Source organism: Euprymna scolopes, chromosome 12 (genome assembly GCF_053919585.1).
Source record: "Euprymna scolopes isolate OS-2025 chromosome 12, ASM5391958v1, whole genome shotgun sequence".
NCBI lineage: Eukaryota > Metazoa > Mollusca > Cephalopoda > Sepiida > Sepiolidae > Euprymna > Euprymna scolopes.
Window position 1 is genome coordinate 30,614,083 of NC_136493.1, and position 26,180 is coordinate 30,640,262.

The 26,180-nt window shown below is 32.4% G+C and overlaps 1 protein-coding gene across 1 annotated transcript in view; it reads left to right on the forward strand.

Moving 5' to 3' along the window:
* The window catches only part of LOC145291229 (wolframin-like), a 58,786-nt gene extending 43,180 nt beyond the window's left edge, over positions 1-15,606 (forward strand). The window contains exons 2-5 of the mRNA XM_080136824.1: positions 1,709-1,915; positions 6,883-7,083; positions 8,856-8,995; positions 13,432-15,606. Coding sequence (XP_079992950.1) covers positions 1,709-1,915; positions 6,883-7,083; positions 8,856-8,995; positions 13,432-15,207 — 2,324 coding nt within the window. The 3' untranslated portion in view covers positions 15,208-15,606. The remainder of the gene's footprint in view (positions 1-1,708; positions 1,916-6,882; positions 7,084-8,855; positions 8,996-13,431) is intronic.
* Positions 15,607-26,180: the final 10,574 nt, after the last annotated feature.

Consider the following 26,180-nt stretch of genomic DNA (forward strand, 5'->3'; position numbering starts at 1 on the left):
AAAATGAAATATAATAAGTCCCCAAACGTACCCCTCCACTGTACTGTATACCGATACTCTATGGCTGACTGGGATAGCTTCTGTACATTCATATCTGATTTACCTCCGCATTCCATGTTTAAAAAGGATGTGTCCTCTATAGTATCAGATCTGACCGTATGGTTAATTGTAGGCATAGACCAATTCATACCATCTAAAAAATTCCAACAAAAACCTAACAACCAGCCATGGTTCTCCCCAGAATGTGCTGCTGCCATCGCGCACAGAAATCACTTTTTCCATAGCTACCAACGTAATAGATGCACTGAGACTAAAGCTGCTTTCAGGACTGCCAGCAACCACTGTAAAAGAGTAATAAAAACTGCAAGAGAGCTATATGCCCAGTCTGTTAAATCCAAAGTAGCTGATCAGCGGCTTGGTTCGCACCAGTTCTGACAAATAATAAATAGGAATCCTGAACAGAAGTGTGCGTTCTATCCCAACCATCATCAATGGACCAGAGGTCATCTCGTCAGCATCAGACAAGGCCAAACTATTTGCCAAGAACTTTGCAGCTAATTCTACTCTATGCGATGAAGGCCATCAACTCCCCATATTTCCTCCTATAACACAGAACACGCTAGGTAACATACAAATATCTGTGCATGAGGTCGCCAAGCTAATCAAGAACCTTGATTCCTGTAAAGCAACTGGACCTGACGCCATCCCAATTATAGTGTTAAAAAAGCTTCAACCAGAACTTGCTCCCATACTTACGAAACTATTTAAGCGTTGCCTTAAGGAGAAGTGCTTTCCGACTCCCTGGAAAACCTCATCAGTATGCCCTGTATTTAAGAATTCAGGTGATAAGTCATCTCCTTCTCAGTACAGACCAATAAGCCTCCTGTGTGCTATGAGTAAGTTGCTGGAATCCATATTAAATAATAGAGAAATAGTAAACCACCTCAGCAGAAACAACCTTCTTAGTGGCACACAATATGGTTTCCGTTCTACAAGATCTACCGCAGATGTGCTAACGGTTATATCTCACAGGATTACAAAGGCTTCCTTTCTAGGGCAATTGCTCTTGACATATCAAAGGCCTTCGACAAGGTATGGCATAAGGGCCTACTTCACAAGATTTACAGCTAGGGTATAACTGGAAATGTTTTCTCAATCATTAAATCATTTCTCTCCGATAGGCTCATAAGAGTAGCGGTCGATGGACAAAAATCAGAGGCCTGCAGTATTAATGCTGGAGACCCTCAAGGGTCAATCCTGGGCCCAACTCTCTTCCTGATCTACATCAATGACCTCCCTAAACACATACTTAAATTATTTGTTGACATCTATGCTGATGACACGACCATCTACGGCAACACATCAAAGACTGTAAATGACAAAGTTCTCTCTGATTCTCTCTCCTCTGATCTCGAGCGCGTGGTTCAGTGGGGGAAGTCGTGGCTGGTTACCTTTAATGCATCTAAAACCAAACTCCTATCTTTACATCATCAACGCTCTGATCCCCATCTGGCATCAATTGAAATGGATGGCGCTCGTTTGGGAGAAGCTCCGTGTTTTGACAAGCTTCTTCTTTTTTTCAATAAAAGTTTTTAAAAAAAATTTAGTGTTGTTTTCTTTAGGGCAACAAATTTATTGTTTCACCATGTAATACTTGTATCCACTAACAAAGTCGATGATTCATTTTATTTTTCTTTCTTTCTTGTAGTAATGGATCCAGAAGTGTTGGATCGAGCCAATTCTGGGGAAGAAGCCGACCAACTGGCAGTGGGCAAGCACTATATGGTTCTCGCAGAATCTGGCGTGAATCCTGAAGAGAACGCAATCAAGGCAACAGAATGGTTAATCTTGTCTTCAAAGCAAGGAAACGAAGCTGCAACAGAATTATTGTGTCATTGTATGGATACAAAATTGGGTGAGAATGTGACGGTTAAAAATTTTTTTCTGTTTTTGATCACCGATAAATTTCTATCACTCTATTACAAGATTATGTTATATGGTTGTGTAAAAGTGTTAAAAACGGAATTTTCTGCAGAAGGTTAGATTAAGCAAAGAAAGTAGAAATTTCCATTAGAAGTTAAAATATTAGAATTAGGGCTGCATGTAAGGATGTGACGTCATAGATGGGAAGACTAAAGTGACACGTAACGATAATGAGAGAAAAGACATCCAAATTAGATTTGTTTTTAAATATTTTAATAAATCTAGATTTCTCAGTATCCATTGTTTACCTAATTGACATTAGGAATTTTATAGTTTCCAATTTTTCTCCGAAACTGATAGTTTTTAATTTTTTTCTTATCATAATTATTATTATTATCATAATTATTCTTATTATTCAGGCATAATATATTATTATGGCATAATCACATTGACACATAGGTTCCCTTCAGATCACCAAAGTTACACAACGTTGAGCCTGGTGAATACTAAGATGGGTAAGCATTTGGGAATTCCAAATGCTGTATGTGTTCTCCACTTATCTCGGTATTTTTTCCAGTTAGTCTTAGGCCTCTCCTTGCCACTGGACCCAAGCAGTTTAAATTTAGGAGAGGTGTGGTTGAAGATTGCACAACCCTTGCCTCACAATTACATGTGCAGCTACCCTAACAGGGTTGTCCATTGTCTCTTGAGACTGAATGGAGACATCAATATTATTATTATTCACTAGTGCCATTCTAATCTCCAAAGAAAAATCTTTTTGAATTGTTTTTGAACTGGAGTTGTGGTTTTTGTTTCTAGGGAGAGAATTCCTTTGTTGCAACAATGGCTGAATCAAGCAACAACTTTGAACTGGCACAACGAGCGGGATAATTACGATCTGTGCAGGGAACACACACACATGCATGTTCATAAAACTGGAATCTTAGAGAGATATATCAATCATAGGTGCCACAGAGCTTATGAAGAAAAACCTGAAGTCCTACCTAACTAATATTCCTGGTGAACCAAGTGCAAAAGAGATCCAGAAAATTGCACTTAAGGGAACAATGAGGATACTAAAAAGAGCCCTCGGTTTGTTTCAATAAAAAGCAGGGCAATATTGGCAGCTGGTTTGGCTGCCCCATACCCAGCATTACAATCATCAAAGGAAGAAAATTTTAAAAAAAAAATTAAAAACTTGATTTTCCACATAAGCTTAGAGTAAGCAAAGAAAATGGAAATTTCCATTAGAAGTTAACTAGGACTGTGTCAATATTAAATATCCAAACCATGTATAGTAAAAATTTATGTGACAGAAATAGGTGTATTTTCGTATCGACACATACCTGGCTGGAAGAAAATAAGACATGGTTCTGGCAGAATCTCATGCGACTGCTGAAGAGAATGCAATCAAAGCAACAGAATGTGTTCAAAACAAGGAAATGAAGTTTCAACAAAACTGCTGTGCCATTGTATGGACACAAAATTTGGTAAGAATATGACAAGATTGTCAGATTGAAAAGGATTGAGGTGACACCTGTTTTTTTTTTCTGAAAAAGAAAAAACTTATAATTTAATTAGAAAATTTGGTTTGAAAGTGAAGAACTGTTTTTCTCATCGAGTGAATAGGAAAATTCTGATGACAAATAGGTCAGCTGGTTTCAAAATCATTCTTCTAACGTGTCCTCATATCCAGATTGCATTTTGGAAATTCATCAGCTATGACAATCAGGCTTTAGTGGGGTGTATTCTAGTTTCTGCTGTAGCTGTTCATTTGAACCTGAAATCATAAAAATTGGCCAGTCACCTTATAAGATGTATAGCAATAACAGACTGAATTTTCAAGTGTCTACGACAATTTTAAATGCCTATACAAAAACTGGAAACTTAAGACACCTCGTAACATCAAAATTGCAGAGACCGTTTTTTTAAGTTTGGGAGAAGAACTGGAAATAAACGAAATGATTAATTTAGTTACATAGGAAGACTCCATTTTAAATTTACAATCCTATTATTGTGGAAAAAATTAATTTCTCTACAATGGCAATTATACGGCACAATCACATTGATACACCAGTTCTCAATAGATCACTGAAGTTAAGCAACGTTGAGCTTGGCTATTACCAGATGAGTGACTAGGAGCAAAGTGTAGTATCTGTTCCGGCAGATGTTGCACTTTGTGACCATTGCCCTTGTGGCAATTGGTTATTGGTACATGTAGGGGCAACCCTATATGTACCATCCCCTTCCCCCCCCTCCCCCTTCACCTCACATAAAGCCGACCTTGTGTCACATTTTGCTTACGTGGGGAAGCAAATAAATACCTACCAGATGAGTGACTATTTAGGAAGGCGAGGCACTGTATGTACCGCGAGGTAAAAATATCAGGTTGGGAAACTGGCATGGTCTATCTTTCTCTCGAGGTTAAATGGGCCTCTCGTAAGCCATAGTAGGTAACCCATCTAATGATGGTGTCACAAAAAAAAAAAACACCCTTGACAGCCTTGGTGAAGCATCAAATATTCCCAGCCATTAGAAAAAATGTGAAAGATTTTGCAGAATTTGTTCACATAAAATAACAAAAAAAGGAAAGCAGATCTCCGCCCCAATCGAGGTTATAGTAAGAGATAGAAAATCTGTTAACCATGCTAAAATCAGAAAAGGAAATTCTTGCAGATTGAAAATTGAAAATATTTGCGAAAACCTTGAGATAATGTAATAATTTACTACAAAACTTTACCAAGTACTATATACACTCTGCTACATGCCCTTGCAGTATGAATTTTAGGAATTTTAGACTTTTGTTTTTAAATAATCAATCTTATTACATATCACTGTACATTACTGCAGATTTCCAGGTTTGACAAAGATTCCTGTGTTCGACAAAATACATCTGAAGAAGGTCAGAGATTACATCGACGAAATCATTGTGATAATAACACTTAAAATGAGAACAGTAGTCGAAATAATTCAAATGATACGAGTATTAATCCTTATCTCAAAAATTCATAAACATGAAAGGAATTTGTTTTTTAAATAATTATTTACGATTGCATGTTTGGAAATAAAAACTTTTCAATGTACATTTTGAATTTTTTGAAAAAAAAAAACAAACTTTTTTGTGAGGTATGGGATTTGAAATATTTACAATGTATCTTCAATAAGATCCAGACTTTTTTCGTATGGGCACTTTTATTGATAGTACACACATGAAACTCTAGTCCTCTTTGAAGTAATCTCCTCCGGTTGAAACCCACTTGTACCATTTCGACAACTTCTGGAAGGCCCAATGAAAGTCCTCTTGTGTGAGTGTGTCAATGACCCTCATCATAACCCCTTTCATCTCCTCAATTGTCTCATAACAGCCTCTAAAGTTTCCTTGAGCTTAGAGAATAACAAAAAGTCACAAGGAGCAAGGTCTGGACTATAGGAAGGGTGAGAAACTGTCTTGATGCCCATCTTGGTCATGACAGCATATTTCTTTCTGATCTTCTCTGAGCATCCTTAGGACAAACTTTGCACAAATCTTCCACATCTTCAGTTACTCGCAAATAATCGTGTGTACAGTTCCCACACTGATTGTCTCTATAGACACACAACGGTCTTTATCGATGAAATTCTTTATTTGGCCAATCAACTCTGGTATTCTAACTTCCTTACTTCTCCCACATCTTTAATCATCCTTCACAGACTTCCTGCCTTCCTTGAATCTCTTATGCTGCTCAAAAACTGATGCTCGATTCAAGATGGTCTAAAAGCAGTCTGAAGTATTCCATACGTTTCTGTGGCATTTTTTCCAAGTTTAAAACAGAATTTTATTGCATGTCATTATTCTAACTTGTCCTCATGTCCAGATTGTTTTTTTTAAATTTACCAGTTGTATAGATTTTACCAAGCTTGAACCTCTTTCCCTCATCGCAGCAATGTCACATTCCCGTGCCTGTTTTATATGTAATTCAATGGAATGCGCTTAGATGAACTCATAGCACTTGTCTCCTCTGAACATATGTACTCCCAACTAGCTCGGCAAGCAACAAAATCCCACCCCTTGGCTGTTGAGGTTCTTAGATGCTGGAAATCCATCTACTCTAATACTTTCTTCCCTCAGACTGCTAGAATTTGGAATTGCATCTCTGTTTCCTGCTGCTCTGATTGTGCTAACCTGCAGAAGTTTAAATATAATTTGAACAGACATCTCCCTGTTCATCTTCTCATAGTCCCCTGTTAGGTACAATCCCAAAAAGCAGCTCCTTACATTCCAAGTTATAAGTAACTCAATGGAATGGGCTTAAATGAACTCTTAGCACTTGTATCCTCTCGGCATACATACCTCGAACTAATCTGATGAACAACAAAATCCCACCCCATCACTGTTGAGATCCTTAGATGCAGGAAAGTCTTCTATTCTAATGCTTTCTTCTCTTGGACTGCTAGGCTTTGGAATTCTCCCCCCCCCCCTGTTTCCTTCTTTTCTGACTATGCTAACCTGCAAAAGTTTAACTACCTAGCTAATACATTTAATGTGCAAACAACATCTCTGTTGTGGGATACAAATCACCCCTATTTGAGTACTAAGTGGAATCAACCAGTCCTATGAAAAACACTGGTTTCAAAAACTAAATGGAGACATTCATACCATTCAAATATAAGAAAGTTCAACCGCATTCTACGAACACGTTCCTTTCATACCACTTTAGTGGCTCCTGTATTCTTTATGATAAATACATATTATATTTTATACACTTTACACTAGTTGTGGTTTCTTTCATTTGTAACCCCTAGCACGGGTCTACAACAATCTCCTTGTTCATTTCTTCATAGTCCCCTGTTAGATACAATCCCAAATAGCAGCTCCTTATGTTTAAAATAACAATATGAAAATAAAAATAGAAAAGGAATAATACAAACAAAATTTTTAAAAAATGATGTCCGTTAATTGTTTCCTATTGTTATTTACAGGCATCACTGAAAAGAATGAAGAAATGATAAAGTGGTGTCTGACGACTAGCAGCATGGAGAAGAAAGTGCGTTACGCTGCCCGCAGGATGTTTGGTGCCATCAACAAAGCTCACAAAGACGTGCTGAGTAAAGAAGAGTACCTTGAGGCGATCAAAGAAATCACAGGAGACAAACACACTCGGAAACTCCTTGTTGCTGCTGGTAAATATACTCCTTTTTGCTATCACATGTGGCAAATAACAATGCAATTATTAAGATATTACAACTATGAAAGCATATATACGCAGAATAAAAGCAGCCAATAGTCAAGTGGAAAATAATATGACCTAGGTCAGTACATGTAGAAATGTAGACCACCTGTGTAGGTTTTACCTAAATGAGAAATTTGAGATTCTTAAAATTTAAGGACTTTCCAAACTTATTAAACTTTGGAAGTGAAATAGCAAACAACTGTATACACAAAATGAACTTTACTTTGGGATAAAATATGTAAGAAAAATTAACTAAAATAAAAAAATAACTAGTCAAGAAAAAATACTCCAAACATGCACATCTTTAGATAAACTCAATTATTGATTTGATACATTTAAAAAAAAAAAAAGGTGTGTCAACCTATACACAACAGAACAGTAGAAGAGGAAATAGAAGTCAGACAAATTTTGTCTGAAAAAAGCCTGGCCATTTGCTGATAAAAAGCATAAGCTAGCAGACAGGAATAAAAATGAACTTGATTGGTTGGCTAGCTAAAGGCCAGGTAAATGGATTTAATGCATTTTAACCTGATGATTTCCTACAGGGATGAAACACAGAAGATTCTGTGTAGCTTAATTGCCATATATTTTTATAACTTACTACCTAGCTCTACTTGCATATTAAGCCCTCTTGAAGTACATACTGAAAATTGATACATAAAATATATCTCCTTATATTTTCTGTGGATACATAAAATAATTATCTTTTGTTTATGCAAGTTTGATCAAATATCGCAGTTTTCTTGTTTATTAATTTTCTTGCTAATTTTTTCAACACGACAAGCAAGCTTTTTGGTTTCTGGTGGCAGCTGGTATAATGCTACTATTCCCTTTATTCTCGCAACTTCCTCCTGCCTCTATTCTCGCAACTTCCTCCTCCCTCTATTCTCGCAACTTCCTCCTCCCTCTATTCTCACAACTTCCTCCTCCCTCTATTCTCACAACTTCATCCTCCCTCTATTCTCACAACTTCCTCCTCCCTCTATTCTCACAACTTCCCCTTCTCTCTATTCTCACAACTTCCCCTTCTCTCTATTCTCACAACTTCCCTTTCCTTCTATTCTCACAACTTCCCTTTCCCTCTATTCTCACAACTTTCCCCATGCCTTTTATTTTCACAACTTCCTCCTCCCTCTGTTCTCACAACTTCCTCCTCCCTCTGTTCTCACAACTTCCTCCTCCCTCTATTCTCACAACTTTCTCCTCCCTCTATTCTCACAACTTCCCCTTCTCTCTATTCTCACAACTTCCCCTTCTCTCTATTCTCACAACTTCCCTTTCCTTCTATTCTCACAACTTCCCTTTCCTTCTATTCTCACAACTTCCCTTTCCCTCTATTCTCACAACTTTCCCCATGCCTTTTATTTTCACAACTTCCTCCTCTGTTCTCATAACTTTCTTTCTTCCTCTATTCCCCGTTTCCTCCTATCTAGTACATTTAATATGCAAACAAGCAAAGAATATTATCAGTTTTAATATTGTGCAATAATATACACTTAAAAGCTGTCATTGGTGACTGTACAAGACATCTTTTTTTTTTTCATTAGAGATGGTATATTGAGACACCAAAGTCCGCAAAGTTAATTCTTTTTTAATTTTTCTAAAGTTTTTTTTAATGAATTATGTATTTTTCAAATATAAAAAGTGATGGATCTTTTCTGCTATGATCAAAATGTTATTTATTTACTCGTACACAATATTGATTATTTTTTTCTTTCATAGGCAAGAAAATTGGTGATGTGATTTCTGAAGATGCTTTCGTTAAAACTGTATCGAAAAGAGTTCAAGGGAAAATTAATCTCACTGAAGAGGAAGCTGCCGAACAGACTGAGGCATACAAAAGATCAAGTCTTCTTACTAAGGTAGGTCCATACGGTTTTTGTATATGTAAGAAAGAAATTGAACATTGTCACTTATGGGTATGAAAAGCTTATCTATACTCCTATAAATTTTTTTTGTGTTTGTGTGAATTAATATTCATATTAAAGTCTTTTTTCTATTTTTTTAAAAAGAAAATACAACTTTGTTACGTATGGGTCATAGAATTGTATACATCTGCAAAATATCTAGCTAATTTGCATATTCTTGTATATACAAGAAATTGAACACTTTAATCAGATTTTTTCGGTTTTGTTATGGGATGATCATCTTTAGTTAACTATTACATGCAATGATATTCATGCAGATATTCTACATGATTTATACTTGCATATATTTGCGTAAAAATGTTATAGTGAACACAAACCTCTTTTTATATATATTTATGTATGCATATATATTTGTTTATAAAATTTTGCCTACCAAACTCCTAGAGATTTTGGTCTACAGACATGAAACTTCATATATAGGGTATTCACACCCATGTGAAAATTTATATTTGGGTTTTAGCTGGGGAAAATCAGTGTAAATATGTGAAAATTAAAAAAAGTAAATTTGCCAGGTGAAGGTTGAACAACAGTATAACAAATATGCATGAGTAACGTAATAGCTATTGGTCCATGTTTTAATTTTTAGCCTTGCAGTAAATATGCCTTCATAGCTCAGGCATTAACATCAAAGGAAAAAGTAAATCGTAAGCTAAATGTTTTGGTTTCAATTCTCAGTAGTGGTACACGAGTCCTTGTTTTTGTCTTTATTTTTTTTTTTTTTTTTTTTTTTGCTAAACATACACTTCCAAACACCCGGGCAACGCCGGGCTGAAATGCTAGTTTAATAATAAATACAAAATCCGCATTAATGAAAATATCATATTTAAGTGTATTTTGTGACCGGGCATTGCTAGGTGGTCTACTAGTTCTTAATAGCCTAGGTCTTTTTGGTTTTTGTATACATAGAAAAAAGATCAAGTCTTCTTAATAAGGTTTTTGTATGCATAAAAATTGAATTATGGACATGAAAAGCTTGAAACGATGACTAAAGTAGATAGTAATTTGAGTTATAGAGAGAAATTGGAAAAATGGGTATCACAGCTATAATGGAGTTGGTATGCAAAATGGATGGCTCACTGCCTCTGGTAGTGATGGCCATCCTCATTAGTCACCATCTTGTATGGTGTGTCTGTAATGGAAGAGGGATGGTGACTTTCTCAAATGAGTGATGCCAGTGCAAACCTGGGAACTTTTAGTTATAAACAAACTAGCTGGATGCCCAGCGTTGCCCGGTTGTATGGTACATGATATTTTAATTTATGCAGATTGTGTATGTATTATCATAGGATCAATCCTCTTTTGAATATTATATATTACGAGGAATAATTTACCCAGTGGACTAATTCGCAAAAGATAAAAAAGAAATGATGAGGATGTCATTCATCAAATTCCTTCTGTTTGTGTATAATATCACATCAGCTGATATTTGGGCTTGACAATATGTCTGAATACACTTTATGTAAAATTTCAAATGTTTAGACCAAAAATTAGCTGAGTAATTTGGTAGAGACCACAGAGGTAAAATTTTTTAAAACTTTGACCCCAATTTTGACCTCTTAACTTCTATTGTTTTGGTCTCAAATCAAATTAAAAAGTTCGCTTCATGTCTAAATAACCTACATCTAAAATTTCAAGTGTTTAGACCCAAAATTGGTGGAGGAGTTTGGTAAAGTTTTCAAAGGTCAAATCTGATGGCTGAAAATCAATTAAAAAGATTTTCCCAAATCTCAATACCCCTTATGTCAAATCTCAAATCTGTAGACTTAAAATTGGCAGAGTAGTTTGGTAGGGAAATGTACACACACAGACAATTTCACTTTTATAGATATATAGATTAGATTTTAAAAGTTTAATTTAATTATTATAGGATTGTTTGGTCTCTAAATTGTTAATTGAACCAAATTGTTATAAAACTAAAACAATTTTGTTAAGGTGATATTTCAATCTCTTTAAAATCATTGGATTTAAATATCGTTCAATCTTTTAATACACAAGGATTTGCTAAGAACATTAAAATAAATTTAAATAATTCATATTCAACAGTTTAAATGTTTGCAAATTCTTTTCAAATTTTGAGATAATTCATTATTTTTTCTTTTTATGCAACTATCAACAAAAAATGAAAATGATTGACTGAAAATGATCCAGTCACAAATAGACAGCAAAAACCAGAAGTCAAAAAGAGCAAACAATACTTTCTTTTTCTTCTTTTTTTCTTCTTTTTTTTTCTTTTTTTTCTTATTTTTCTTTTCTTTTTTTTAACACTTGTTGACCTCATATTGGATGTAAGGGGGCTACTAATTGTTACTAATGTCTACAGAGGATTATATGACGAAATAAAAAAACAAGACTTCTGTTCACATTACATTTAAACTTCAGCCTGCTAGTACAGTCAGGGAGGCAGAAAATAATAAGGAAGTTCCAAAGTCTAGCAGTCTGAAGGAAGAAACTATTAGAGTAGAAGGCTATCCAGTATCTAGGAACCTCAACAATGAAGGAATGTGATTTTGCTGCTTGACAGGTTAACCAGAGCTATTTAGAACAAGTGGGTACAAGTTCTGTGAGTTCATCGAAACACATTCCATTACAATACTTCTAAAACAAGCACAGGGATGCTACATTGCAGTGATGGGACAGGGGTCGGAGTTTGATTGATAATGTGGGACCTATTAGAGACATGTTTTGGACTCTAAGAGGAAGAGACTAGTAGTGGAAGTACCAGCCCAAATGTGACAACAATACTCCATGCATGGGCGAATGGTGGCTATACAGATATGTAGGTGCTCGCTCGACTATAACTCAATATGATATGTAGTAAATAGACCAATGATATAGCAATTTAATGTGAAATTGGACAAGTGCTAGACCACTGGACACTTTTCTGCATAAATTTCTATTTCCCTCTCTTTCTCTATATCGCAAATTCAAAGACCTTCAGTGGTGAGGCCGCATTTGGGGAATGTGGAGTTGCCCCCCTTAGTTACCATTGTTCCCAGGTCCACTTTGGCCTAGAGTGGTAACACCTGTTGGGATATTTGGCATTGCCTGATCAGGCTGTTTGAAGATACTGGATTTCATGACCTAAAATACACCAAACATTTTTTTCTCCATTTGTAAAACTCAATCATGTTCTGCAAAGTCAAAAACAGAAACAACAATTTTCTCCTACAAAACAATCAAAGCAAACTTCATGAATAAATATTTGAAGATATAAAGAATTTAAAGAATAAAAACTTTTTTTCCAAAATGATCAGATTTGGCATAAAATAACCTGAAAAGGGTTGATATGCCACAAAACAAACAAACCAAAACCAAAAGTAATGGCTGATTGATTTTTTTTTTTAATTGACTTTTTTTTTTTTTTTAATCTTTCTCTTTAGATTCTGGTTGAGAATGTCTCTTAATTGTTAAAGGAAAGACTCTTAGTCTTTGTTGCATTAAATGTTACCATCCATGTCCTTATTCTACTGCAGACTACATAAGCGTTAGTTATGTACATGACTATGATTAAATGATAAATGAACTTCCAGAATATGTAGTAAATATTGTTATGTGTTTGAGTCTAGGGGTATTAAACATGCAACATATATATATATATATATATATATATATATATATATATATATATATATATATATATATATAAACTAAAATTCAGAGTTTAAAGAAACATAAAGAGTATTTATTGTACATAAAACCAAAGAAACAAAAGTAGTTACAAATGATCTAAGGGAGATAAGCAAGTTATTATTTCAATCTAGTTTACATTGAGAAGAAAGACCAAGTTATCGAGAATTAATAACAATATTTCTTTGGTCGGAAAGAAGGTCAGAAAATCTTTATGGTTAAAAAATATCCATTTTTTTTCTTTGAGGGTGTTTGTAATTGATTCATTTTATAAGATTTATTTTGACCAGATGTGGATCCAGGAAATATTGTCTAGAGTTAATCTAGTCAGCGTCTGACAACCTGGAGCAGCACAACAACTCCAACTGACTCGCTAATTGACTAACTGAAAAGTTGGCACTATCAGCGTTCTTTTAGTTTCGGTTTATGGAAAGTTCCAGAAACACTCCAAATGGGACACCACAATTTAAGACATTCCAGAAGCTCTTGAAAAAGGACATTATTATATTCTTATATTTAGAACTCTCCAGAAACTCTTAAAAAGAACATTTTTATATTCTAATTTCAATGTAACGTTTTTAATAATAATAATTATACATTTTTAATATTATCATAAGAAATTGTAATATCTTGATACTTTTATGGGGAAAATGTCCTCCCGTGCCAATATGCCGATAATGCAAATTGAACAGGTGCATCTGGTTTTGTTTGAATTGTTATTCTTTTCTTCTCTTTCTCTTCAGATTCTGAAACATCCCGTCACAACGGGGAAAGTGATCGGTCAACAGATGCTCGAGATCGCCTCCACCAAAGGAACCAGTTGGCTCATCTCCATCATTCCGACCAATCAGATCTACATCATGCTCCTCCTCTTCCTCTACGGCTTCATCACTCCAAGCCTGGTCTTCTTTTTCGTCCCGCTCTTCTTCTTCTACCTTTCCTTTGCTGCTATGGTTATCTCCACCCTACAAATGTTCTATGGACGCCAGAAGCTGTCCGACACCTCGACTCTAACATCGGCTCTAAAGAATTTCGACATCGGCGTCGATGTTGAATCAGTGAAATCCCAATTCTGTTGGAATTCCTTAACTCCATACATTGTGTTTTTTTCTTCCGTCGTAGCGGCCGTCATTAGTTTCTCTCTTGCTAACAAATCGTATATACCTTGCTCGGAGGTGTGTGTCATCGCCTTGATATTCGCAGTGAGTTGCTTCATTGCTCTAAGTGATAGCCATGACCACTTGACCCTGCTGACCGTCGGATCCAATTTGCTTGCATCCTTGCCGATCATGTTGGATGGCTTTCCTCACATTCCTGTCATCATTCACCTCCTCAAACTGATCTCTTCTCCGTTGTTTGTATTTAATTTGGGTTTTGGCCTAAAAATAAACTTTGGGTTACCCTCCGTATCATTCCTCTTGCTGCCGTTCCTCTTTATTTTTATGGCTCGACAAAAATCCTGGAATGGCGTCTATCGCATCCTCATCCCACACCTCGTCTGCTACTTCTGGTGGAACTTCATGACCATACTGTTCGGCTATACCACCTGGTGGACCATGCTGAGAGCTACAGTCGGTTACCTGATGCTTCCATTGCTCGTACCCCTCTCGGTTTTTACGATCGGCCTCTCCTTGATTTATTTTATCATAAAATTAGTTCAGTCTGCCATGTTTGGGAAGATCCTTGTCACTGTCTTCTTGTTGGGTGTTCCGCTGGCGCTGACACAGAGCCGGAAGATACTTGGCGATGAATTAGATAGCAAGTATCGATTTCTGAAACGCATTGTTATCTTCATGTTCTGTGTTCTGGCTGTCATCCCGTTGTTTTTTATTCGTATCCCGGCAGTTCATGACGAGACTCAAAGTGAACTGCATTGGTCGAGTTACTATGACAACTGTGTCGTAAAGGATAGCGAAACAACCGAAGCCCTGACAGCCACCCGATGTGCCCACATGAAGGGAATCAAAGTCGCATGGGCAGGAACAGTCACCAACGTCAGAATTACCAAAATCGAAAACTCTGTTGAAAAATTTATTGAAAGCCTTCCGGCATTTCTCGCAAACCAAGTGCGGTGTTCATATGGAGATTATTATAATTGCACTGATCCGAGTGTTCACGACACCCTTGAACTGCAGCACTGTGAACTAATGGTATCTATTGGTCGCCTGTGTCACCTGAAACGCTACGACTACTACAGCTTCCAAGTACAAGTCCGCCTAGAAGAGGATTACTTGCCATGCACTTTAATTGCGGATTATCGTTTTACAGAGCAACTGCTTACACTTCGAGAGGGGGATGAGATCGAGTTTGTGGGGCTTTTGGGAGAAAATTTGATGTTTACTGGACCCAAACTCTACCTGCGGCAAGTGAGCGCCAAGAACCGAGAACTTCCTGCCATGCTGGAGATTGCAGAGATGCAGGACATTCTGAAGATAACGTTGGTCGAGGCCTTGTCGGTCACTGTGCGCTTTTTCTGGTTCCCTCTTTTTGAATTTACCCCTGAGGGACATGTTTACTGAACTTGATCAGACCTCTATTGCCCTTGATGAAATTTTCCTTTTTTTTTTTTTTTTTGAGAGAGAGAGAGGGAGGAGAGGGTGTCAAATATCTGTTTTTTTTTTTTTAATTTTATTTCATATTTTGTAAAATTCTAATGAGCTTGGTATTCTTCAAGGTATGTTTTTTTTTGTTCAAATATTTATATTTACTTTGATTTGTTCGCAATCTGTAATCAGCCTGAATTGCAGCTACAAAAATTTATTGTGATCTACTCAAACTTGGTAGCTAAGTGGTTAATAGCACGGACCGAAAACCTGTGCATGCCAAGTTCAAATCCAGTTTGTTCCACACAAACACTTTCATCAAACCCGCATATGTGTGAAGAGGAGATGAATAAATACTCAAACAATTAATCTCAACCTTTCTGACATTATGGTTTTTGATTTCACTGGGTAAAAGTGCAGAATAATTAACAAATAAAGAAATTGGGGTTTTGTACATTATAATTGGATTTCAAAAAATGCATTTTAAGTAAAAACACTATTACGTACTGACTTGTCTTGTCGAAATTAGTAAAAGAAATTAAAAAAAAAATATGAAAAATAATAAGAATAGAAAACTAATTACAAGAAAAAATAAAATTTATCGAATAATGCTAGTTTATCAGTTTAGTCTATTGTGGCCAATTTCGTATTACAAACTGACTTATTTCCCTTGTTATCAATTAACTTTTGTTATTTCAAATTAAGAAATGGTCGATTGAGAATATTATATTTTATATAGAAATTGTTCCAGACAAGACATGAAGCCACCTGATGTAAGAAACTAAAAAATAAATAAAAAAAAGAAGAAAGTATTGCTAAAAAAAAAAAAAACAACAAAATATTACTTCAAAGTAAAAATATAGCCAACAATAAGTATTAGAATAGATTCCAACACATAAAACAGCACTTCTTCCATCCAACTCCGTATGAAAAGCTGACTTATCTCCCTCGGTTTAACAATGTCTTTTGTAAAAAAAATATGTTTAGCAAATTTTCTACTTAATCATTATTCGGAATTTTTACTAATTTCAGTATGACACATAATTACATAATGGTGTTGTTTGTTTTTTTTACATAAAATGCATTTTAAACTTTTTTAGATATCCAAGCACCAAAAATTGTAAATAATAATAAAAAAAACAACAAATGACTCGTACAAAATGCAGAAAAATTTGTCTATCAACATCTTTGTTGAAATTATTTTGAAGTTTTTTTATTTCAAATTATTTTGAAGTTTTTTTATTTCAAAATTATTTTTCTATTCAAATTTTTTATGACAAATGAGAAAAAAAAATGGCTGCTTGTCAATTACATGTTTGGGAGGTTTCATTTCTGAAAAGATAGTAAAAAATAAAAATGACTTACCCTAACACAAACCTTAAGTCTAAGTGGTAAGTTAGTGATAGAATAAACCATATTTTTTTATTATCTTTTTAGGAATAGAACTCTTTAAACAGTTAAGTGACGAGTGTCTATTTTTTTTTCTCTTGTGTGTTGTAAAGATGACTTAAAAGAATTTAATTTGGAAATAAAAAAAGTGTTTTTAAAGTTTTAATATGTCGATAGATGATTAAATTTTATTGTGTTTGGTATAAGTTATTGGTTGTTTTTATTTTTGTTTAGTTTTTAACTGCTACTATACAGCATTTTTACCATTTAAAAAATTATTAATTAAAACATTTCTGTTTTTATTTTTAATGTCAAAATTATCCTAAGTTTCTTTTAATGATTATTTGTTTGAAGAATCTGTTTATTTTTTGGTGTAAAAATCTTATTGTTGCATAGAGAGAACCATTTTTTTTGTTTCTACTGTTTTTTGAGGGGCGGGGGGGTCTCAATTTTTACTTATCTTGGAAAACACTTTTATACATAAGATGAAGACGACTTTTCCCTATTTCATTAAATAGCCTTCTTCAAAAGGTACATAAAAATCAATTTCGTCAGTCAGATATGAAAAATATTGATCATGTTATTTAAAGGAAAAATTTTATTGTTATCAATTTCATTGGTTTTATTATTTAATTCTGATAAATGCTTTGTGTTATTAGCCATATTTATAGAATGGCAGTCATTTCACTCCTTTACTCCCATGAATTTAAAATATATATATATATATATTATGCAATATGAAAGCCTAATGTTTTGTTGTTCAGCAATATTTTATGATTGTTTGATATGAGATATTAATTATTTGAAAATGTTTTTAAGTCTTAAATGCCACCTTTTTCATTGTGCTGTAAATTAATAACGATTTTTTTTCCTTTTTTTTTATCAATTAATTAAAAAAAAAAAAAAAAAAACAGTTATTCTTTGTGACTAATATAAAACAGTTTAAACAGTTGCATACTACTAACAACAACGATGATGACAAAAAAAAAACCTCCAAACAATGTGTTTGACATTCTAAAAGCAACACATCGTGACCAAATCTCAAAATGCTGACAGGGTTTTGGTAAAAGCTTAATTATTAATGAACTCGTACAACAGTGTCAGCAGTTTTTATTATCTAATTCAATGGAGATGACTTTAGTGCCACAAAGTAGCAGGCTCAGAATCGGGGATTACCCGTCTTGATGGACCCTCTCTGGAAAAAGAAGTCTCATGTTGAAGATGCCTAAAACTTATTTTGAACCCAACAAAACATTGCCAACGATGCTGTCCAATGCATTGTTCAAATGTATGTTAACAATGATATCGCACTATGAACTTCATAAATTTCTGGTGAAAAAGGTATAATTGTATGCAAATGAGCTAGAGGGAATTGTGGGAAATAATTTGCTAAATTTACCGGAATTATTTTTTTTATTAGCTTGTGCATCATAAATTGCAAAACCCTTACCACCTTTCCGTTTCCCGTAAAATACTACCAGCCATTTTGAATATCTACTGCTGGTATATAACAAGTAACACATTTTTAGTTCTTACTGAGCAGGATTGGTTTCAGAACTGAGTTTAAATTACTGACACAAATTATAAGCACATCTATTTTTTTTTAATGAACAAAATGGCAGGGTTACTTTTCTTTTCTGTAATAACAGCAATGTTGTTATGTTCACATTGTCTGTTGCCCTGATGTGCAAAATATTAAAGTACCAAATAAATTCCCTGTATGCGCATCCCATGGATCTAACTTTTTGTCGTATTTTGTCTCATAGTAAATTTTTATTTTTTTCTTGTTTTTGTCATAATTTTAAAAACGGTTTCAGAAATGAACAATGATTAAGTGTAAAGTTTTTTTTTTATTTCTTTATTTTTTAGCCATAGTTTTTTTTTTTTTTTAATTTAAAAACATTTTTTTCCCCATGTTAAATTCATATTTTTTTGCATTTGTCATAATTTTAAAAAGTATTCCTAAATTGAACAATGATTAAGTGTAAAACTTTTTTTTTTAATTTAAAAAATTTTTTATTCATATTCTTTTTGAATTTAAAAACATTTTTTTTCTCACGTTAAATACATATTTTTCTTCTTTTTTTTTTTATTTTTTACATTTGTCATAATTTTTAAAAAAAAGTGTTCCTAAATTGAACAATAATTAAGTCTAATGTTTAAATTAAAAAAATTTTTTCTTAAGAAAATTAGTCTGGAATCTTATTTGTCCTAACCATGGCATCCCTGTTTTTTTGTTTTTTTTTTTCTTAGAGATTAATTTACTTCTCACATTAAACTGACTTTGTATCCCATCTGATATTAAAGATATTAAAAAAAGTAGAATGTATTAAGAAACTTTAATTCAGACCCACTTAATTACGGGTAACTTCCTTAAAAATTTACACCTTTTAAATCCCAGAGAGGATTCCTTAAATTAAGAATTTATTGGCATTATTGTAATGAGATAAAAAAAAAAAAAATAAAGGTGTTTGTTTTTTTGTTTTGCTTTTTTGTTTTGTTTATTTTTTTTGTTTTTTTTAAGATTTTTACCATGAATATTTTTTGGATTTCAGTTTAATTTTTCTGCTCCCTGTTTTTTTTTTTATTTGAGACATTTTAATGTTCAAACGTTTTTGTTTAATCCATGTTTGTATTTTAATTTTTTTTAAAATAAAAGTTGTTGGAGTGTGTACGGAAAGAAGATTCACTCTGAATTGATATTGCAGACTATTAAAACTACAGACAGGATAAGCCTATTTCCACACACAGTTTAAGCTTTTGGTGGTTATGATAATAGCTGACTCCACAGGAACTGGATAGAGATTAACATGAAATTCATACGTCTAATCAGAATATTCTGTTTATGGCTTGATGATGCCAGACCTTGAATAAGGTCATAGCTAAAGCATGTATGCATATATGTAGCCAAAAATGTTTGTATAAATAAAATTTAGACTACTATATATAAGTATAAAGTTATATATATATATATTTGTTTTTATTAATATAAACAAATTTACTTGGTCCTGACATTGGACATGTTAATGTTTTGGACAAATGGTCAGTAAAAACCAGAAGTCCTCATCATGAGACTGAATAAACGGTTGCTATCCACGAAAGAAAAATTCTCAAATCTGTTTTCTTCTGTAGAAAGCAATCTGATGAGGACTTCTGGTTTTAATTGACCATTTGTCCGAAACATGAACATGTTCAACCTGATAGGTCCTGAACTGACATTTAAGCTTCAGCCTCTGTCCCATCGATGAAATGTTGCATCCATCTGCTTGTTCTACTAGTATTTTAATGGTGAATGCTCTGATGAACTACAAGCACTTGTGCCCCCTCGATGCTGGATTTTGGAACTCCCTTCCGGGTTCCTGCTTTCTCAACTGTATGGACATGCATAAGTTCAAGTATAATGTGAACAGACATTTTGCTGCTCATCTCCCTTCATATTCCTGCTACTTATGTTCCCGATAGTAGCCCCCTACTACTATATACATCATTAACGAGATCTTATATTCGTGAGGAGATTTAACATTTACCCTTTTTGTCAGGAAAATGGATGCTTTTTTTTTTTTTAAATCAAGGGGCATAACTCTAGCATAGAGAAGGAAGATAATTCTGGTCTTGGCACCAGCATAAGTTTTTAATCAAAAATGTTTGATTTCAGATGCATCGTCAGAAAGACACGTTAAATTTGTAATATAAGATGTGGGTTTGTATTACTATACATGTAGATTCGAAAAAGTTGTCAAAAAACTAACATATAACAAATAAATGTTATCAAAGGTAAGATAAGTTACTTTTCTACCTAACTGGATAATTTTTAGTGTTTTTATTTAATGTAACATGTTTATTCAGCTCGAAAAACATAGTGTTTACCGATGTATTAGAAAATTTTAAATGGCGCCAGACTCTCTGTCGAACACAATAAGTTATGGAAAATGAGTTAAAATAAAAAAAAAATATACAAAATACTGTTAGAAAATCGATCAATATATGTTACTGTAACATAGGGTGACATATATTCAGTGAGTTTTTGACAGTATTTTGTGTAGTTTTTTTTTTTAACTTATTTTCCTAAACCGTGTTCAACAGAGAGTCCGGCACCATTTTAAATTTTCCAATACATCGGTAAACACTGTATGTTTTTCAAGCTAAATAAACATGTTACATTAAATAAAAGCACAAAAAAATTATCCAGTTAGAAAAGTTACTTACTTACCTTTGATAACATTTATTTGTTATATATTTGTTTTTTGACAACTTTTTTGAATTTACGTGTATAGTAAAACAAACCCTACAAAGTGTCATACAGTGAATTTTTCAGTCATTTTCAGACGCCTTTCAGATTTTGATTTAACATAATATTTTAAGTATTTTGTGTGATTAAAATATATATAGGAAAAGCGCCTTAGGGAAATAAACGATTATTAACTTGGCTTTAATATAGTGAATGTATGTTATAAGATTGATTGGCGAATAACATGGAGAGAAAAAAAACAGGATTAAAGATTCGTTTGATGATAATGTTTTTTTTTTCTCCAAAGTATTACTTAACAATTGCAATGGCATAATTTTATACAAACATATAAAACAATCTTGAATTCTTTTTATTTAAAAATATATTTTGCAGTTTTAGTTTTTCTTAAAAATAAAATCATATTAGATTCCTAGATAGGATTTTTACTTTATAAAAAGTAAAAAAAAAAAAAAAAAATTTTCTTTTTATGCACCTGGTGGTCGCTGACTACAAATGTATTAAGAGGTGGGTGTGGGGGTCAAATTTACTTAAATTGATCCCAAAAGGTTATTGTTTAAAAATTAAATAAATAATAACAATAATAAATGATAATGAGGGTAATAATGAAATAATAACAAAACTAATAATGATGATAATGAAAATTTAAATAACAATGATGATAATAAAAATCAAATCAAATAAACTAGTGGGACCTGTGGAAATGCCACAGTGGACTCTTTCACATGTAATATATTGATGTTGGCATTCTGTGGATGTTCAGCGTAAATGGAGACGCCCTGATATTATTGTAGCCCTTTTGTTAAAACTGCAAAACTATTTATCTAATCTAACAGAGATGCTATATAAAAAATATTCATTAATTGAGGTAATCCTATTTTGTTGTAATAAAAAAGAAGTGCTTGTTTGATTAGAATATTTACACGATGACTCGATGAATTAAATTGATTCTTTTTAAAATAAAGTAAAAGTGCATTTTAAGTGTGAAAAAAGTCAACTGATTACACTGACAATGTATTAATTGAAACAATAAGGAAAAACAATTTATTAATAATTACAAAGAATACGGCAAGTAAGATTCAGATCCTGGCTGTTTACTTTTTGTTTTTTGTTACTATTTTGCCCATCCATATTTGTCAAAATTGTTACTAGCGGGACCTGTGGAAATTCCACAGCGAACTCTTTCACATGCAATATATTGATGTTGGCATTCTGTAGATGTTCAGCATAAATGGCGGCGCCCTGATATTATTGTAGCTCTTTTGTTAAAACTGCAAAAGTATTTATCTAAGCTAGCAGGGACGCTTGACATAGCCCGGTCGTAAAATATGCTTAAATATGAAATTTTAATGTATGCAGATTTTGCATATATACTCTATATATACAGAGTCAATTTTCTATCGATTCTCATATATTATAAAGTTGTGATTTCAAAACTAAAAAAAATATATATCCGTATGATTTGAGTGCATCAGCTTGAATCAAAACCAAAACTTATGAAGAATATATATAACTTGAACTCCTTCAGCTATAATCGAGACCGAAACCAAAACTTATGAAGAATTCTTGGTAAAATCATTTATTACAAGAAATGGAAGTACATAACAATTAAACGACCCGGATGTAAACGTGACATAGAAAATAACAGACACGTTATCATATTGATATATAGATTAAAAATAATACCATTTTTTATATATTTTTTTTACTTAGTGATACTGAATCTGAATTTAAAATTTTTTTATTTTTATTTTCAGGAGGCGCTTTGATATTATTGTAGCTCTTTTGTTAAAACTGCAAAAGTATTTATCTAAGCTAGGAAAGGCGTCCGGCATAGCCCAGTCGTAAAATACGCTTAAATATGATATTTTAATTTATGCAGATTTTGTATATATTATATTAGAGTCAATTTTTTTTATCGATTCTTATATATTATAACGTCGCGATTTCAAAAATTAAAAAATATATCCATATGACTTGGGTGCATCAACTTGAATCAAAACCAAAACTTATGAAAAAAATATATGCATACATATATAACTTGAGTTTCTTCAGCTTATAAGCGAAACCTAAATCAAAATTTATGAAGAATTCTTGGTAAAATTATTTATTACAAAAAATGGAAGGTCATAACAAATAACATTCACTTGGAAGAAAAAAAAATATGTAAGCGTTACACACAAAATGAATAACATACATGCTATCATATTAATAATAATAATAATAATAATAATAATAATAATAATAATAATAATGATAATATTAATGAAATAATAATCATGATAATAATGACTATAAAAAATAATAATAAATGATACTAATATAATAATGATAATAATCATAAAAATAATAATAAAATAGTAAAATAATAGCAATATAATGATGATGAAATAAATACTCCTTATGAAAGGCATACATGAATAGTTTATAAGAATTGAATAAATCGTACTTTTTTTTTTTTGTGATTTTATTTATTTTTATTTTAATTTGTTAATTCTGTTTTCATTAAAATATTTTCCTGCCAAAATTTTGAATGTATCTTGCTAATTCTTGTTGCTATTAAAATTTCAAAATGAAATTAAGATCTCTTGGAAGTATAAAATTTGCAACATTGATGTGATATGAATTAATTACTTTACGCTAGCAACGAATGTAAATTTTTTTTCTTTTTTTTTTTTTTATTGTATTTTATGTTTGCAAAGGCTTGCTACCAATATATGCTTTTTGAAAAAAAATGGATCGATTTAACAAAAAAAAAAAAAAAAAAACTCATTTTAGCCCAACCAATAATATTTAAAAATCAGTGCTTGTTCAGAATTCCTCCTATATTAAAAATCAAAAAATAAAGAAACTTTTTTTTTATGTACATACCTGCAACGGAAAGAAAATATGATATCCCAAGAATCTCATAAATCGATCAAGTAGTTTTATTTTTACATAAAATCGAATTTTGTGACTAAACAAACAATGATGATACCAAAATACCATCTTGAAAACAAGGTGAAAAAAGAGAGAGAACTCTAAACAATTCAAACTTGTGAGATCTTAGAAAGCCATTCTTAACATGGAGAGGCGAGGGGTTTGGAAAAATTCAAATTTGTTTAAAGATGATTTTCTTTTTGTTCAATTTATGTGAATTTTGATGAACAATATATTTCTTTCTGACACGGGTACATACATCATGCAGATTTTTCTTTATTTTTAATATCGGAGAAATTATGAACAACAAGCACCTAAAATTCTGTAACTACATTTCAGAAATTTAAAAAAGATATGTTTATCTGCGAAATAGACTTTATTTAATTCATATGGCATTTCAGTGAAATGATTAGCTTCTTCTGTATTATAAACAGTGAGAAAAAAGGTGCTTATTTAGAATTACAGAAAAATTTTTTATGATGTACATATTTATCACAGAACGAAGATGTCATATTCCAAAAATCATAAATTGATCAAGTAGTTTTTTTTTTTTTTTTAATTAAAAAAATCAAATTTTATGACAAAGCAAGATGTAAGATTTTGATCAGCCATGTTGAATAAATAAGAGGGAGACAACTCGGTTCAAACTATTGAGATCAATATCAGCTTTATAATCGATGCATTAAATATTAAAATCGTTAAAAATCGTAAATTTTTATTTTCTTTGTTAAAAAGAATTTATTTGATCAAGTTACGTGATTTTTTGGAATATGACATCTTCGTTCCTTGACAGATATTTACATCATAAAGATTTTTCTGTATTTGTTTTTTGGTAAATTTTTACATTAGGTCTACCTCCACAATTTTCTTTTAAAATGACTTTTATACTTTTTTGACTATGCTGAATACGAAAATCACATTTAAATTGCGCTGAGCCTAGTAGTTATCGAGATATAGACTTGTATTATGCACTGTAATTCTTTATCGGCCATGTTTTTACGCGCATGCACGATAAACAAGTATACTTCTCTGCGAAGTAGGCTTGGTTATTGCACGTAAAACCATGGCCGCCAAAGAATTACAGTGCATAATACAGGTCTTTATATCTTGATAACTACTTATCTCTGCAAAATTTAAATATGATTTTTATATTCAGCATAGTCAAAAACCTTTCAAGTCGTCATTTTAAAGAAAATTGTGGAGATGATCCTAATGTAAAAATTTACCGTCTCTTTAAATAAGTGTAATTCTAAATAAGCACCAATAAAAATGTTATTTATTGTGAAATGTAAAATTAAAATATTTGCAGATCATACATGTAGATTGAAAGGTAAGAAAATGAGTTAAGCGTTTTTTTTTAATGCTTTTTTAATTGTTTTTATCATTTAAATTGTTTTAAAGTTTCTGAATTGTTTTTTTTTTAATTGTTTGTTTTTATTATCTTACACACCAAAAGATAGACAATGGAAATCTTTTCGTTTTCTTTAGCTCTAACCAATGTTCCTTTATTCTTGATAAAGTCTGGGAGATCGCGTCAAAAAGACAAGATGGCCGCCTGATTTCGAGTAATATGTAAAAATGGAAACTGAGTAAAACTGAAACGAAAAACGAAATGAGTACTCATGAAAAAAACTGAGTGAAACTGAAACAAAATAAAAACGGAATTGTTAACAATAAGTAACGAAATGAAAAACCGTGTTTCATAAAGTAAAAGCAATTATTATTTAAAATGCCAATCTCTTTCATTGAAGAATAAAAAATATTTCAGAAAAAGTATTGTTTATAATATAGTATAGTTTTTCGAAATATTTTTACACTTCAATTAAAGATTTAAATTTTGAATAATAATTACACAAGATTTTTTTCGTTATAAAATCTTTTTTTTTTTAATAAAACATTTTTTAAAATAATTACACAACACTTTTACATCGTTTCATTACCTACTGTTAATTATTCATTTCATATATTGTTTCACTTTCTGTCTTTACATAAAACTCGAAATCAGGTAGCCATCTTGTTTTTTCGATGCAGTTTCTAAACTTTACTGGCAAAATCCCTTGAGAGCGTGTGGTGGTTATAACAAAAAAAAAAAAAGATAAAAAAAAAAAAAAGGGCCAGTTGTCAAGTTGGTCTCATTTCGTTTTTCCGGTACGCTCGATCTGACTTTTTAATCACCCGTCTGGTCGGCCATATTAGATATTCATCGTTAGTTATTTACACGAGACATACACATTTAAATCATGATTTTCTCTAGTTCAGATGGGTGCAGTAAAATAAACTTTCAACTCGAAATGACCCCTAATGTACTAATGTATAACATAACAAACAGAAAAGAAACATTTGTAATGCGTACACAGCTTTATTTTCTCATATAACCACCATACGTTCTCAAGGG